General features: G+C 50.9%; 5 protein-coding genes across 5 annotated transcripts; 2 read left to right on the top strand and 3 right to left on the bottom strand.

Annotated features, from left to right (window-relative positions):
• Nucleotides 1–101: 101 nt before the first annotated feature.
• On the bottom strand, nucleotides 102–3,474 carry AA0111_g4460 (ATP-dependent RNA helicase; the record flags this gene model as incomplete). Its single annotated transcript, XM_028650466.1, has 5 exons — nucleotides 102–282; nucleotides 331–893; nucleotides 941–1,530; nucleotides 1,580–2,732; nucleotides 2,779–3,474. 5 exons carry the CDS (start codon nucleotides 3,472–3,474, stop codon nucleotides 102–104), a joined length of 3,183 nt encoding a protein of 1,060 aa, XP_028507829.1.
• A 296-nt stretch (nucleotides 3,475–3,770) lies between these two features.
• On the top strand, nucleotides 3,771–4,119 carry AA0111_g4459 (hypothetical protein; the record flags this gene model as incomplete). Its single annotated transcript, XM_028650464.1, has 3 exons — nucleotides 3,771–3,948; nucleotides 3,996–4,028; nucleotides 4,091–4,119. The coding sequence occupies 3 exons, from the start codon at nucleotides 3,771–3,773 to the stop codon at nucleotides 4,117–4,119; spliced, it is 240 nt and encodes a 79-aa protein (XP_028507973.1).
• A 490-nt stretch (nucleotides 4,120–4,609) lies between these two features.
• Nucleotides 4,610–8,863, top strand: AA0111_g4458 (Elongator complex protein 1; the record flags this gene model as incomplete). Its single annotated transcript, XM_028650463.1, has 8 exons — nucleotides 4,610–5,735; nucleotides 5,786–5,878; nucleotides 5,930–6,468; nucleotides 6,518–6,671; nucleotides 6,722–7,064; nucleotides 7,113–7,354; nucleotides 7,403–7,536; nucleotides 7,583–8,863. The coding sequence occupies 8 exons, from the start codon at nucleotides 4,610–4,612 to the stop codon at nucleotides 8,861–8,863; spliced, it is 3,912 nt and encodes a 1,303-aa protein (XP_028507974.1).
• A 1,741-nt stretch (nucleotides 8,864–10,604) lies between these two features.
• AA0111_g4457 (hypothetical protein) lies at nucleotides 10,605–11,473 on the bottom strand (the record flags this gene model as incomplete). Its single annotated transcript, XM_028650462.1, has 3 exons — nucleotides 10,605–10,672; nucleotides 10,728–11,171; nucleotides 11,227–11,473. The coding sequence occupies 3 exons, from the start codon at nucleotides 11,471–11,473 to the stop codon at nucleotides 10,605–10,607; spliced, it is 759 nt and encodes a 252-aa protein (XP_028507972.1).
• A 648-nt stretch (nucleotides 11,474–12,121) lies between these two features.
• On the bottom strand, nucleotides 12,122–13,639 carry AA0111_g4456 (hypothetical protein; the record flags this gene model as incomplete). The annotated part of the gene is made up of 1 exon (XM_028650461.1): nucleotides 12,122–13,639. The coding sequence occupies one exon, from the start codon at nucleotides 13,637–13,639 to the stop codon at nucleotides 12,122–12,124; it is 1,518 nt and encodes a 505-aa protein (XP_028508158.1).
• Between the last annotated feature and the right edge of the window lie 690 nt (nucleotides 13,640–14,329).

The raw sequence follows: 14,329 nt of genomic DNA, 5'->3' as shown, positions 1-14,329 counted from the left end.
ATAAAGGAGAACGCCATGCGAGTGCCACACTTACCTGCTCGAACAATGATGCTATCAAAGACTCCCACCAACACCGTAATATACAAAACGTGCTCCACACATTATAGGTACAGGGACTGGGCTGCGACCAGATCCCTACGGACAAGCTCCAGCGCTGCCGTGAACTTTTGTTCAAGCTCTTCGCTGCCCATGACTTTGGACGCTTGAGCTATTTGTCGGAGCAGTTCTTCCAGTCGCCTGAAGAGACGGATGAGACTTCCCTCGTACACGTCGGTCATTTTGCTGCAAACGTTAGTCGTTGTTCAATGCGGATCAACCGAAGCAACATACCAAATCTCTGCGAACGTCGCACCCTTGGACCAGGCGTAGACGACCTCCATCAGCTCATACTTGAATGACTTGAGGTACTCCTCTTCATTGACAGTCAGCTTGCTCTCTTGTGACATCTTCGCAATCACCCTAGCCTGTTGCTGGATCTCGCGATACGGTTTGGCGAGCTCTTCCTTGAGCGCCGGCACTTCCTGCGTCTTCTCCTCGAAGATGAAACAACTGAGACAAGCAGCACATTGCTCTGGCGTGAGCTCGTTGAAGAAACGATTGAAGAGCAGCTCGCTAAGCACAAGCTCATCTCCAGTGCTGATCTCGCAAGCAACACGGGCTTTGAGCTGGACGACGTCCGCATCGTCAATGAAGCCAAGTCGTCGCAACACTCGTTTCCTGCTCTTCAGCTCATCCAGTTGGATGACTGACAGGGCGCTCGCAATTTCCTTCCTGATGTTCTTGATCTTCTCACCGATTGCAATCTTCTGCGCGTATTGACTGTATAGTTCGGGTAATCTGGGCGAGTTGTGCAGGGGATTCGAGAGCAGGCGGGACTCTAGAACTTCGATTTTCTGCGTTGTGTTAGGGAGAGACATATGTGTATGATGGCAAAGCTTACCCTTAAGAGTCTCTTAAAACTGTCGTCCTTGATGTTCATGTTCTCAATGGGATCTAGAATGGCAATTCCGTCGGGGAAGCGCTTCTTGACCTCGCTCAGCGCTTTGCGAACGTTGTTCCTTTGCTCAGTCGACTTGAGTTCGTTGGGCAGGAATACTCGGAGATGGCCAATCGATTCAATGCAGTTCAGGACTACAGGCACAACCTCCATCTTGCCTTTGTCTCCGGCCGCAGGTGGTCGCACACCGGGTGGCAGACCATCGTTGACCGCAGGAACAAACTTGGTATCGCTGCTGACGGGCAGTAGCACGTCAACAATGTACGACTCTTGAGGTTGCAGGACTTCTCCCTTATTAGCCTTGCGAGCAGTGTACGCTACAACAGCGCCCCAGCCGAAGTCGTAGTCTTTGAACTTGATCTTTACCAACCGACCACCTTGCAAGAATTGCAAGCAGTAGTTGGGCTGCATGATCACATCGCGCATGTCTTTAGTGTGTGTATCCAGCTGCTGCCGCAGATTGTAGTAGTCTTTGATTGCAGGCTCGTCAACAATGTTCGTGTTCGCCTTCTCTTGCTCAAGCTCTTCAAGTTCTACGATACTGTTAGTAGTTGTACCTAGATATCACAGACACAAACTTACGTTTCTCAAGATTGGAGACACCCGCTGTGCTCTGGAACTGGAAGAAACACCTCTCCAGCATAAACTCGGGAGATATGCCCTCAACTCGCATAAGGTTGAGAATCATGTTGTAACCCAAGTGGAAAGCGGAGTTGAGATTGTCCTGTTGACCGCGGACGATTTCCTTCGCCACAGCCGGCTCCATCTGCTCGCCGATCATCATGATGACAATACCACGGTCATCGAGACCACGACGACCGGCTCGACCAGACATCTGGATGAACTCGGAAGGCGTAACCCATCGCTGCGATACTCCATCGAATTTGCGCACACTGGTAAACACGACTGTCTTAGCCGGCATGTTCAATCCAATAGAGAATGTCTCAGTGGCGAAAAGCACCTTGATCAGCCCCTCCTGGAACAAAATCTCGATAGTCTCCTTCAGGATAGGTAGCAGTCCAGAGTGATGAACACCAATACCCCTTCGGAGTAGGGGAAGGATGTGTTGAATCTGGGGTAGTTGGCGGTCCTCCTCTGAGAGCATCTCGATGGCGCTGTTAAAGACCTTTGTGACCATGGCCTTTTCCGAGTCGTCGTTGAACGCTAGCGAGCTCATGGAGAGTGCGTAATTCTCGCATTCCCTCTTACTGAAACTGAAAACAATGACCGGGTTGTAGCTTTTGATCATGATCATCTTAACAATCTTGTAGATATCCGTCTGATCCTTGTTGCCGCCCGTGTTGGTTTTTTTGTCTTTGCCTTTGCCTTTACGTTTCGCCATAAAGTCCTTAGCCTCACTTCCACCCTTGTCCGCAATAGACGACATGGCCTTCTGGAAGTTCTCTTCACGGAACACACCCTTTTCGTCTACCACCAGATGTATACCCTCGGCACCAGCAGGGAAGAAATAGTGTTGCAGGGGCGTCGGACGGAAATCGGTGTAAACGACGTGGCACGGTTGGCTATGGGTTTTCGTGATCCATTCTGCGAACTGCATGGCATTGGGAATGGTGGCGGAGAGGAAGACGTAGCGGACCTTATCGGGAAGCAGAATGATGGTCTCTTCCCAGACAACACCTCTCGATTTGTCGCGTAGGTAGTGGACCTCGTCAAATACGACCCAAGCTACTTCGCGCATAATCTCAGAACCTCTGTACAACATAGAGCGGAGAATCTGCAGATATTAGTGAATACCATTGGCGAGCTCTTTCGATACATACCTCAGTCGTCATAACCAGACAGGTTGCGGTGGGGTTGATGGTGACATCACCAGTCATAAGGCCGACGTCGCCAAACTCGGCCATGAATTCTCGGTATTTTTGGTTACTGAGCGCCTTGATAGGACTGGTGTAGATGACTCGCTGATTGTTCTTGAGACATTGTGCGATGGCGTATTCTGCCACAACTGTCTTTCCGGCCGAGGTATGCGCAGACACTAGAACACTCTCGTTTCGCTGTATCGATGCGATAGAGACCTGCTGGAAAGGATCTAGGGTGAAAGGCCATGTGCGCGCGGGCTCGGCTGGGGCTTTGTGCTCGGAGATGGGAACATAGTCGTAGTCTGGCGGGAGAGCGACCTGATGGCGGACTTGATGCGAGAGCACCACTGCCTGGCCTTCTTGCGACTGCGCCTGTAGCCCGGCGGCGGCGGCGACCTCGCGCGACTGCTCAGTCTCGAAGTCATCGGTAACGATGGGCTCGGGCTCTGCATCGCGCTTCTGCTTCTTCTTCAGAGTCTGCGCATTGCCGTTCTCATTCGTCGTCTCGGTCGTCTCTGCGGGTGCATCGGCCATAGCGGTGTCCTGAACCGGCTCGGGTGACTTGACAGTGCCATTCGCCTGGCGCTTCTTGCTCTTCTTGGGCGCGGTGTCCTTGGAAGGGCCGCCCTCGAAGACGTCGAACATGTCGTCGTCCATGGTGGGTGGTTGTGTTTCGCTCTATGCGCAGTTGGATGCTATTATCTCGCGGGTGTGGCTGGCGGGTCAGACAGGCGGTTTTGACCTGTCGCGAAAGATTATGGTATGCAAGCGCGACCGAGATCAAGAAAGTTTCACTGATGATCCTGACTAAGCGGATCGTCGCCAAGACATGGCCGTGGAAGCTGCAACTCATCGAACCACCGCGACCAGAACTCCGCAACCTCTCCACTCTACAACACCGCCGAAGTACGCTGCAACTCGACGCCAATTGCGATCTACGCTGACCTCTAAAGATGCTCGCCCGTGCTACCTTCCGCGCCGCCTCGGCCCCAACTCTCGTCGCCCGCCGCGGCTTCCAGTCCACCCGCGCCCAGTTCGCCAGCCCATACCACTACCCCGAGGGCCCGCGCAGCAACTTGCCATTCGACCCATTGAAGAGGGGCTTTGCCTTCAAGTACTGGGGATTCATGGGTGAGCTTTGGCGCGTCGCAATGCCAGGTCCAGACTAACAGTCGCAGCAACCGGATTCTCCCTGCCATTCCTCCTTGCTGGTGAGGCACCTGATTCAATCCCACCTGTCGTGAATATACATCTAACCATACTCTCACTACAGTCTGGCAGACGAAGAAGAACAAGCCTTAGATGCAGTCACTCGAAGTATGGGCACGATACTGGGTTACTGGGAGGATGCGGAATTTGTAGAATATCGGAGGGTCGCTCGGACACCTGTATAGACACTACAGCATCAATTTCATTGTCTGTATTCCACCATGCTTCAGTGTATGCAGTTGACAATGTTCGACGTTGTTCATCAATGTCCCCTCGGTCAACCAAAGTGGCTATTTGAGCTGAGACGTGGGGTACTGTCGCTGGCCCCTTGATCGAATGGAACAGTGGAACAAGCAAGTTGATTCATGCAGGTAACCTTTTGAGAAGCGAATGGTAAGAGGACGTAAACCATTTTGCAACACCTGGATGACGATGAGAGGCGTTGTTGCATCACTCTTCGGTAGAAGCTCGGCGCTAGTATCACCAAAAATTCGGAAGCGCGATTCTGCCAACAGGCTAGTGACCAGTCATTCAAGCAACAGGACGCAACATTGCAACGAACACAGCCCATGATTCTACGGCAATGCGAAACCTAAAGATTGTGGGAAGGTCGCTTCTGCGGTTTTCTGGAGACGAACCACTACCGCTAACTGCGACTGCCTGGGACGCCGCATCTGATGCACTGGTATGCGCTTTCGGTCCCTCGGAATCACGTGCGACCATCGAACTCAAGAGACTACACTATGCGCGCAACGGTGTTGAGGAGAAACTCGAAAGCATCGCATCGTGGGATGCGCCGTGTCCGCTGCCCTCGCTTACCCATGACTCAATCTTAAGTTTGCACCATTTCGCCGACACTTCGACATCATGTTTGATTTTGGCCGGAGGGGATATCGTCCTCGTAAGAGAAAACCCAACATCTACGGAAGAGCTAGTTGAGATCGTGGGATCGGTGGATGCTGGCCTCTCGGCTGCTGCGTGGTCGCCAGATGAGGAACTCCTCGCCATCACTACACAGGCAGACACCTTACTGTTGATGAGTCGCGATATCGAGAACATTGCAAGCGTCAACCTCACTCCTGAAGATGTGAACGTCTCCAGTCACGTCTCGGTAGGGTGGGGAAAGAAAGAGACGCAGTTCAAAGGCAAACGAGCCAGGGCGCTACAGGACCCAACAGTACCGGAAAGCATCGACGAGGGTGTACTCAGCCCCCTGGACGACAGATCTGTCACAATCAGCTGGAGAGGCGATGGCGCATGGTTCGCAGTAAGCAAGATCGAGGAAGAGCGCCGTCGCATGATCCGTGTGTACTCCCGCGAAGGACAACTGGACAGTGTAAGCGAACCTGTGGATGGCCTCGAAGGGGCCCTCAGTTGGCGACCATCAGGCAACTTAATTGCCAGTACTCGCCGTACCAGCGACAAAGTTGAGGTGGTCTTTTTCGAGCGGAACGGTCTTCGTCATGGCCAGTTCGATCTTCGATTTACTGTTGAGGAGTTAGCTGCCCTCTCAGTTCCATTGACACTCAAGTGGAACAGTGATTCTAACGTCATTGCTGTATCCTATCCCGACAAGGTGCAACTCTGGACGATGAGCAATTACCACTACTATCTGAAGCAGGAACTTCGATTTCCCGAGGCTTCTCCTCGGACAGTCATGTGCGATTGGCACGCCGAGCGTCCGCTTGCTGTTGCGCTTTCGACGTCAGGTATCTCATCTGCCCGTTCCTATCAGTACGTCTGGCTAATTACAGATTAGATGCGCTGCAAGTATTAGAGTATGCCTCTACGATTTCGGCTGGCTCAGTTGCTCCACCAAATGACTTTGGTATGGTCGCTTCGATAGATGGATGTGAGTAGCTACCTTCCCCTTGAAGCATCGTTTGGTACTGATGATTGCAAGTGTCTCTAAAACTTACGCCGCTTCGCATTGCGAACGTACCACCTCCCATGTCATTACACACTGTGGCTCTAGAGTCGAAGCCTATGGATGTTGCACTTTCGAAATCGGGCAACCGTCTAGCAGTACTTTCCGACAGCGACCTTGCAGTATATGCCCTCGACCTGAACAAGCGGCCAATACCAAAACCTAGTCTCCTTTGGCGCAGTGACGCGGTAAAAGATCACTCCCCGCGTCATGTCACATTTCTTGGCGAGGACCAGATGTTCGTACTAACCGATAGCTGGGACGAGGAGGAAAGCTCTCTCTGGCATTCCGAGGGAGATATGTTGCTGCCCCAAGGACCCATAATGGAGGCTGAAGGCACGTCTCTGCTTCTTTCGAGTGTCGATCAGGAAACGCTGTACACCCAGTTTCAGAGTGGTGCCTTACATCAGGTTGTGGTCGATGAGACTACATCGGATCTGCCACCGCAGATGTCTCTTATCAACAAATTCCCCTCTTTTGCACCCGAGGTTCAGCTTGTCAATGTTGAGGGTCAGGTACGTATAACATCTGTCAAGTTGTATTGACAATGGCTGACAGGTGCAGACACTGGCGTTTGGTTTGACGAAAAGCGGAGTGCTGTATGCCAATGAACGCATATTAGTTCGCAACTGCACATCGTTCGTGGTCACTACCGCTCATCTTATCTTCACAACGACGCAGCATCTCCTCAAATTTGTTCATCTTGCTAGTGTAGATGGTGAGCGCCGCTTGGATTGTTGAAGTCGCCTACATACTAATATTTTCCAGATCTAGAGGTACCTGCAGACGAACCACAAAAGGATGAAAGATGCAGAAGCATCGAGAGAGGAGCAAAGATCGTCACGGTCATGCCAACAACGTACTCAGTCGTACTACAGATGCCAAGAGGTAACCTGGAAACGATATACCCACGAGCACTTGTGCTTGCTGCTATACGCCGAAGTATTGAGGCAGACCGATACGATGAAGCATTCTTTGCTTGTCGCAACCAGCGCGTGGATTTCAATATCCTACATGATCATGATCCGGAGCGTTTCATGGCCAGTCTGGAGAGGATTGTTTCGCAGATCAAGAAGATAGAGCACATCGATTTGCTCTTAGCACAGCTCCGGTAGATGGCCACCTCCATGATCAGATATACATCAGCTAACGGATACAGTAACGAGGACGTATCGGAAACCATGTACAAGGAAACACTGAAGACAAAGGAACTGGCCACAAAGTCAAAGCTGTCACAGGATCAAGTCGACAATAAAGTCAATCGCATATGCGACGCTTTCTTGGACGTACTAGAGAAGTCACAGTACAAGGATGTGCACCTGCAGAATATAATCACGGCCCACGTCTCCAAAACACCGCCAGCTCTGGAGACTGGTCTAGCTATGATCGGTCGTCTGCAAGGTGAGTCTTGCTCATTCACTGGTTGATCAATCTACTAACGTCTTGCAGCATCAAGTGACCCGCTTACTGACAAGGCTGCCGAGCACATTTGCTTTCTTGCAGACGTCAACCAGCTCTATGATACATCATTGGGACTTTACAATCTAGATCTCGCCCTGCTCATCGCTCAACAATCACAAAAGGTACATCTGACATATCGCCCAACAAAGCATTGTCTAACTCTCACAGGATCCGAGAGAATATCTTCCACATCTCCAGTCTCTACAAGATCTCCCCGAAATCCGTCGCAAATTCAAGATTGACGACCAGCTCGGACGCAGAACGAAAGCACTCACACATCTCAAAGAACTCCAGGCCTATGATGAAGTACAGGAGTATGTACAAAAGCACGACCTTTACCCCGAGGCCTTGAGCATGTACCAATACGACAACACTCGCTTGAGAGAAATCATGCGGTTGTACGCAGATTTCTTGAGCAGCAACAACAAGAACAAAGAAGCTGCGCTGGCGTACGAGTATCTCGGCGATCATACATCCGCTTGGCCATGTTACCGGTCAGCCAATCTCTGGCGCGAAGCCTTATCGTCTGCTGTTCTCGCCGATGTAAGCGCTGATGAGCTGTCGACCATTGCCACGGACCTCGCCGATGGTCTCGCAGAATCCAAGGACTACCTATCCGCTGCATCAATAACACTGGACTATCTGTCTGACCTTCCGTCCGCAGCGCGTCTCCTGTGTCGTGGTTGCCACTTCGCCGAAGCAATTCGTGTCGTCACGCTCCGCCGCGAACCTGCTCTTATTACCGAAGTCATCGATCCCGGTCTCATAGAACGCAGCGCAGATATGACTGAGTTCCTCGCCGACATGAAAGGCCAACTACAAGCTCAAGTACCTCGACTCAAGGAACTCCGGACCAAGAAAGCAGAAGATCCGATGGCGTTCTACGAGGGCATGATTGACGGCCCGGCCGATGCGAACATCCCTGACAACATCTCTCTGGCGCCCCCGGACACAACGAGCGGTGGTACATTCATGACCAGATCCACAAATCAGACTGGCACAGTAAATACGACGACTACACGCAAGACAAGCAAGAATAAGCGCAGGGAGGAGAGGAAGCGTGCACGTGGTAAGAAGGGCACAGTATATGAGGAGGAGTATCTTACCAACTCGATCGAACGCCTCATCGAGCGTATCAACAGCATGCAGGAAGAAATCCAGCGCCTTGTCGAAGGTTTGTTTAGGAGAAGTATGAGAGAGCGTGCTGATGCCGTGTCCAATGCTGTCAACGAGGTCATGGAACGGTGTCAGGAGGCAATCAAGGAGATGTACCCAGCTGTGGCAGTTGGAGCCTCCGAGAGTGCTAATCAGCTGCCAGTTGGCGTTGAAGGTGAGGCATTGAAGCCTACTGGCGGAGACGCGACGCTTTGGGATAGCTTGCAAGAGGTGGGGAAGAAGAGAGAGGCGCCAGTGATTAAAATGTTTGAGAAGCTTAGTCTTCTAGGGTAGGGTATGCTATCTTGAAGTAGCTAGTTTCGTGGACCTAGGAAGGTTATAGCTTCTTTTTGCAAGACATTGAAGCCTTTGCACATGATGGATCATACAAGCTTTAGCCTTGAATTGGCTCCCTATAACTGCTCATGTACGCTACTATCACTATGAGGTGTCAGTTCGAGGTCTTACCTGGCGGGTAGCATTTGGTGGAGACACAAGTAGACTAGGACGTGCGCCAGACTAGAACGCGCGTCTGTAAGCCAAGGCGGTGTATTCAGCCGAAAGAATCACTCCGAGTTCGTACATCCTGTGTACACTAATCAAAACATGACTATGGTGAGTAATCTTGAGAGTGAAAAGATTGAACGTTTAAAAGAAGCGGGATCTTACACTTTAGTTGCTGTTTGGTCCGTGGGTAGTGTACGAAAACGAGCTTTCCACAACTTCAGCAACCTAATCGATCCTAAAAATAAATAGGTCTTGTCAAGTGCAAGCTATCAGAAGATATGTGCTCAGTTACCTGTTGTCAAAACGATCATAATCACGCTGGGCCGAATGAGTTACGCGTGTCACGGCAAGGCTGGATTGACCCGAGGACGACCGAAGCACACCGTCACTTACAGCAGGTCCAGCGGTATTCCACTCAAGAACGGACTAGTTAGCTGGCACTGCTTGTAGTTTTTGACGATCGATGTCAGCAAGTACGATGTGCTATACTCAGCCATGTGGAGTATATAAGCACCTTCCACAATAGAGCTTCGGATACTCCAATACTCCGCAAAACTTATAAAATCATCACCCATCATTTTACAAAATGAAGCTTCTCATCATTGCGGCTATAATTTCGAGTATTGCATCGGCGCAGGGGTCATCAGGGGCAAGTTAACTCATCTTTCGTGCTCTAGATACCTATCTCATGGCTAACTGAATGAAGCTCTGCTACGGAGACGATAGTCCAGCTGGAGTTTGCGTTCCTAACGACCAACGACCTGACCAGCCATGTTCCGGAGTATGTGACAATGACACTCTCTTTCCTGACTCGAGTAATCATATCATACTTACTCTTTTTCTAGACTTCACCTTGCAGAGGCAACACGAATGATTGCACAATTGATGCTGCGAGCGATGGATTGGCAAGCTGCACATAGATTGGCAAGAGCTTGGAAAAGCGACGGGACTAGAGTTCGGAGACAAACACCAATACTTACGAAGGACCTTCGAGTAGTGTCGCTCGTCTCGAATCTCATGCGTGGGAATGGATGGGGGCATTGGCCAGCAGAGAAACCTCTCCGCCTCCTGCTTCGGATGCGTACCGGTGGTCTGTCACCGCTCACACTTCTTGCCCCATCCTCACTAAATGTCTTGAGCTTACTATCTCGCACTTACCGACCTTTTTGTCTTGTTCTAAATGCTTGTGACTCAACAGCTTTTTTGTCGCTTCGTCAATTTCACAACTCGACACTAATACTGAGAATAGATACCAGCTCATCGACTCACCCCTTCTTACTGACCTACGATCCGCAGATTTCATTTAAGAACTACAACATTAGTAGCTGACAAAGGGCGAAGCGCATTAGCACGAGATCATCAAGCGTACGCAAGTGAAAACATCAGAAGGAATAATCAATGCCTTCGCTAAAAGGGTTTTCTAGAAGTAAAATATGTACATAGATCAAGGGTAGTCGTTTTTTGCTCTTCCACAGATACTGAGGTCAAAGTGAACGGCGAAGTTTCAACTCATCTGGACTGGATCCAACTAGCAAGTCGAGGCACCGTTCGGTGTACCACTCTTGTAAGCGCCACTAGCGTCACCCAGGCACTCAGCTAAAACAACAAGTTAGCAATGTCTCAATGATAACAGACTGATAATCAAACTCACCAACAGTAACCAACTTGAGATTGTTGTTCTTCGCCCAGCTGATCAACCACGGCGTAAGGGTGTTGACCGTAGAAGCATAAGTCTCGTGCATGAGAGGGATATGCCCGTTACCGCTGGTACCAGCTTGTTGGAACTTCTGCTGGCTCTGCTGGGGTGTCTTGCCGTTCCAGTCCTCGGAGTCGACATCATCGGTGATGACGCGGTATCCAAGCGTCTTCATTGTTGGGAGCACGTTTCCGCCAGTGGCGAGGTAAGGAGGGCGCATGTAGGTTGGCTTCACACCGATAATGTTGACGAGGGCTTGCTCAAGACGCGTCATCTGGGATGTAAGGTCGTTGGTCGAGAGGGAGCCGAAGTTTTGCGGGTGGGACCAAGTGTGGGATGCGATCTGGTGGCCAGCTTTGTAGGCATTCTGGAGAGCGCTCTTCTGGTTGTAGATACATCCTACGCCTGTTAGGAGGTGCTCTTAGGTGAGTATCATGATGAATGCTATGCGTACCATATAGCGAACCAGTAACAAAGAAGGTGCCCTTAGCTCCACCAGCGGTCAAGGTGTCGACGAGCTTTTGTGTGTACTGAGATGGGCCGTCATCGTAGGCGAGAGCAATTTGACCAGGTGCTGCGCACTTTGTGATCACTTGGCCCGCCGCAGGTCCAGCCCGCTTCATCATATTGAGAGGATCTGGAATGGGCCCAGCGATGGCCACCGCAGCGATTGTCGCAACAATGAGAGACTTGAGACCCATGATGATAGAAGAACGACGACTGTGTTTCTGAAATGCTCGAATTGTTTCTCAAGGCCTACCATCTTTATGTATAAACGCCAAGGCTCCGCCCGCTGTCCTGAGGTCATTCCCGTGAAGCTTAGGGACTCTTGGCTCGTTTATAGTAGACGACATGCTTAAACCGGGTCATCGGAAGCGGCGAAAGGACCCTGTCCGGCAGATGTGTGTTCAGGTGTTTGGTCGCAATATCAGCGTTATCGTGGGTTCGCCACCGTTTTTGGGGCGCAAAGTTCGGCCGCAAGTGAGCGCAGATAGACGGGAGTCCGCAGCCTTTCGCGCAACAGGTCGTGCAAAGGCACAATGATTCAAATTCAGATCGATGAAGCTGTGCCCTTCACCCGAAGCATGTTCAGATAAATTCGCCGTGTTTCATTCCCTACCGGTAGATTGCCACCGGCTAATGTCAAAATCCGGGGAAGCTTGGAACGCGCCAAGTGGAGCCGCGTGACATGTCGCGAAATTAGAACCCAGGTTGAGAAGGGTGCTCCGAACTAAATCAGGCGTGGCGCATAACTGCAATGCACTGCGACATCGCACTTCATGTGCAGCTTCTTTTCAGCCATTGCTAATCTTGTATCGGGTTGATGCAGTAGCTGTACGCAACTAAAGCTATGCGAGATGCCTATGGGAGTCAGAAGTCTCTACGTAAAATCGGGGATGTATGACCAACTGTTGCATGCTGAATTCAATGATGCCTGGCGGCCCATCAGACCATGCATCATACTGCTCATTGGGGTACGACGTGCAGTCAGGTAGCACGACCGGCATCCTTTCGACAAACCTAGAAAAGAGCGACTCATCCGATGGCAGAGATGGCTGCTGGAAGACCGAATTCGTCGCAGAATCGACAACATGTGCTAAGCGTCGTCCTTCCGGAGAGTCGAAACCGCCCAACGCTTGCCACGCTACTCTTATAGCTACGTAGGCTATGGTGTTCGATTGTGGTGCACCCTCGCGCTGTTCGTATTCTTTCAATTCCAAGCATTTGGCGATGCTCGTCGCTGCAGCGTTTCGCCGTGCAACATTAATCGGCGACGGAGACAACGAATCCTTGATTTGAAGGACGCATATGTATGCAGTATTGTAAAGCATATATGCCGTTGCAGAGACATGGTTGGCCACCCCCAGTGTCTTCGCCATATCTGACTGCACTGTCACTCCAGCTAGCTGGTTTCGATTTAAAGCCTCCCAGAGCGGATACAGCGCCTCCAGCGCGCTCAAAACAGCTTCCGCCTCGACAAGTAACGGTTCCAAACTGGCGGGTATGGCATTGGAAGCAAGCAGGGCATTGCGACGGCCAATTAGACGGGTACAATCGGCCAGAATGGTGAAAACGTGATGCTGAAAGTATCCTGCCTCGCTTGCCTGGACAGGCGGAACCTGCTTCCATTCTTCTCTGGAGTACAGAGAAGTCCTAGACTCCGCCAGCGAGCCAACGATAGAGAGAATGCGCAAGCCGCGAAAAATTGTTGCCGTAGTACCATCGGACTCTTTCGGTGGGCCCCGTAGCATCGCGATGGCATCGAGGCCTCGCTGGTGCTTCAAAAAATTCTTCGGTCCAGTCGGCAAGAAGATCTCGAGAAGCATACAAGACAATGCTGTCAATAGAGTTTCGTTTGTCAACTGCAGCTCCGGGTGAGAAAGATGCGAATTCAGCTGCCGCAGTACCTCACTGTATTGGGAATAACCTTTTTTTGTGATGTAGTCCTGTCGATGTTGGCTTCCAAAAAAGGTAACAGACAAGGTTAGTATCCCTTTGCGCAACAGATCAAGACCTGGATTGTCGCTTTCTATAGATGCGCCGTAGCTCTCAACCATGTTGCAGGCTATTTCGACAGGTCCTCCGCGCAGCAAGGTCTTGCGAGTGTACGCCAGGCAGATGTCATCTTCAAAGGCTTTAAGAGATAGCTCAGTCGGACTAGCTATCTTGACGACAGCATTCTGGGCTGCGTTTGTTGGTTTGGCTTCGAATGTCCTACTCTGATCGATCCAGGTTAGGTCTTTTGGTCCTTCACATTCGAGACCACGCTTTGTGCATTGTCCGCACACGGGACGATTCTCGTCTTTCTTGTCAGCACATGCACCTGGTTTCGACTCGGTGAACGTGGGGTAAGCGAATGGGCACATACCGCATTTCACACGCCGGCGGCGACAGTTGGTGCATCCTTTCGAACGGCCGCCGCGGCTGACCATACTTTTCTTGTATCTGAATAGGGGAGAGTTGCTCTCGCTGCTTTTTTATGTCACAGGCACAAATGTCTAAATACGATATGTCGCGATACTGAACGCAGTATAGCTGTCGAGACAAACGCCTGATCGATCTTATATCGGCAAGATCGATGGTATACATGATGAGAGAATAAGAAACATAGTCGTCGAAGCCTTGTGGCTGAGCTCGCAAAGAATTCCTCTCGTGTCGGACGACGACGGAACGGATTTAGGCAGGCGCTTACTCTTGGCAGGGCGCCCAAAGATGACGACTCCACCAACAGCAAAACGCGTATGTTGCGTACTTGCAATCCATTTGAGCAATGCGATCAAAAGCTGACCAAAAGCCATTTGCATCACACAAGAGTACGTAACAGGCCACTGTTGAGGCGGGCTTCGTGTAACGAGCCGGAATTATGTATCAATTTAGGAACCTCTGGGGTAATAAGCTATTAGGTATCTGTAACGACTGGCTAGCATCATGATAGAAAGGAAATGAGACGTTATGACAAGTCTCGATGCGGGAGCGGACATCCCACCATGCCACTCAACCAACTAGTCACAATGCCATGCTTGTATCGAAAATCTTGTGGCAGCCAGATATTACTC

Source organism: Alternaria arborescens (assembly GCF_004154835.1).
Source record: "Alternaria arborescens strain FERA 675 chromosome Unknown contig_8, whole genome shotgun sequence".
Lineage (NCBI taxonomy): Eukaryota > Fungi > Ascomycota > Dothideomycetes > Pleosporales > Pleosporaceae > Alternaria > Alternaria arborescens.
This window is presented reverse-complemented; position numbering and strand designations above follow the sequence as displayed.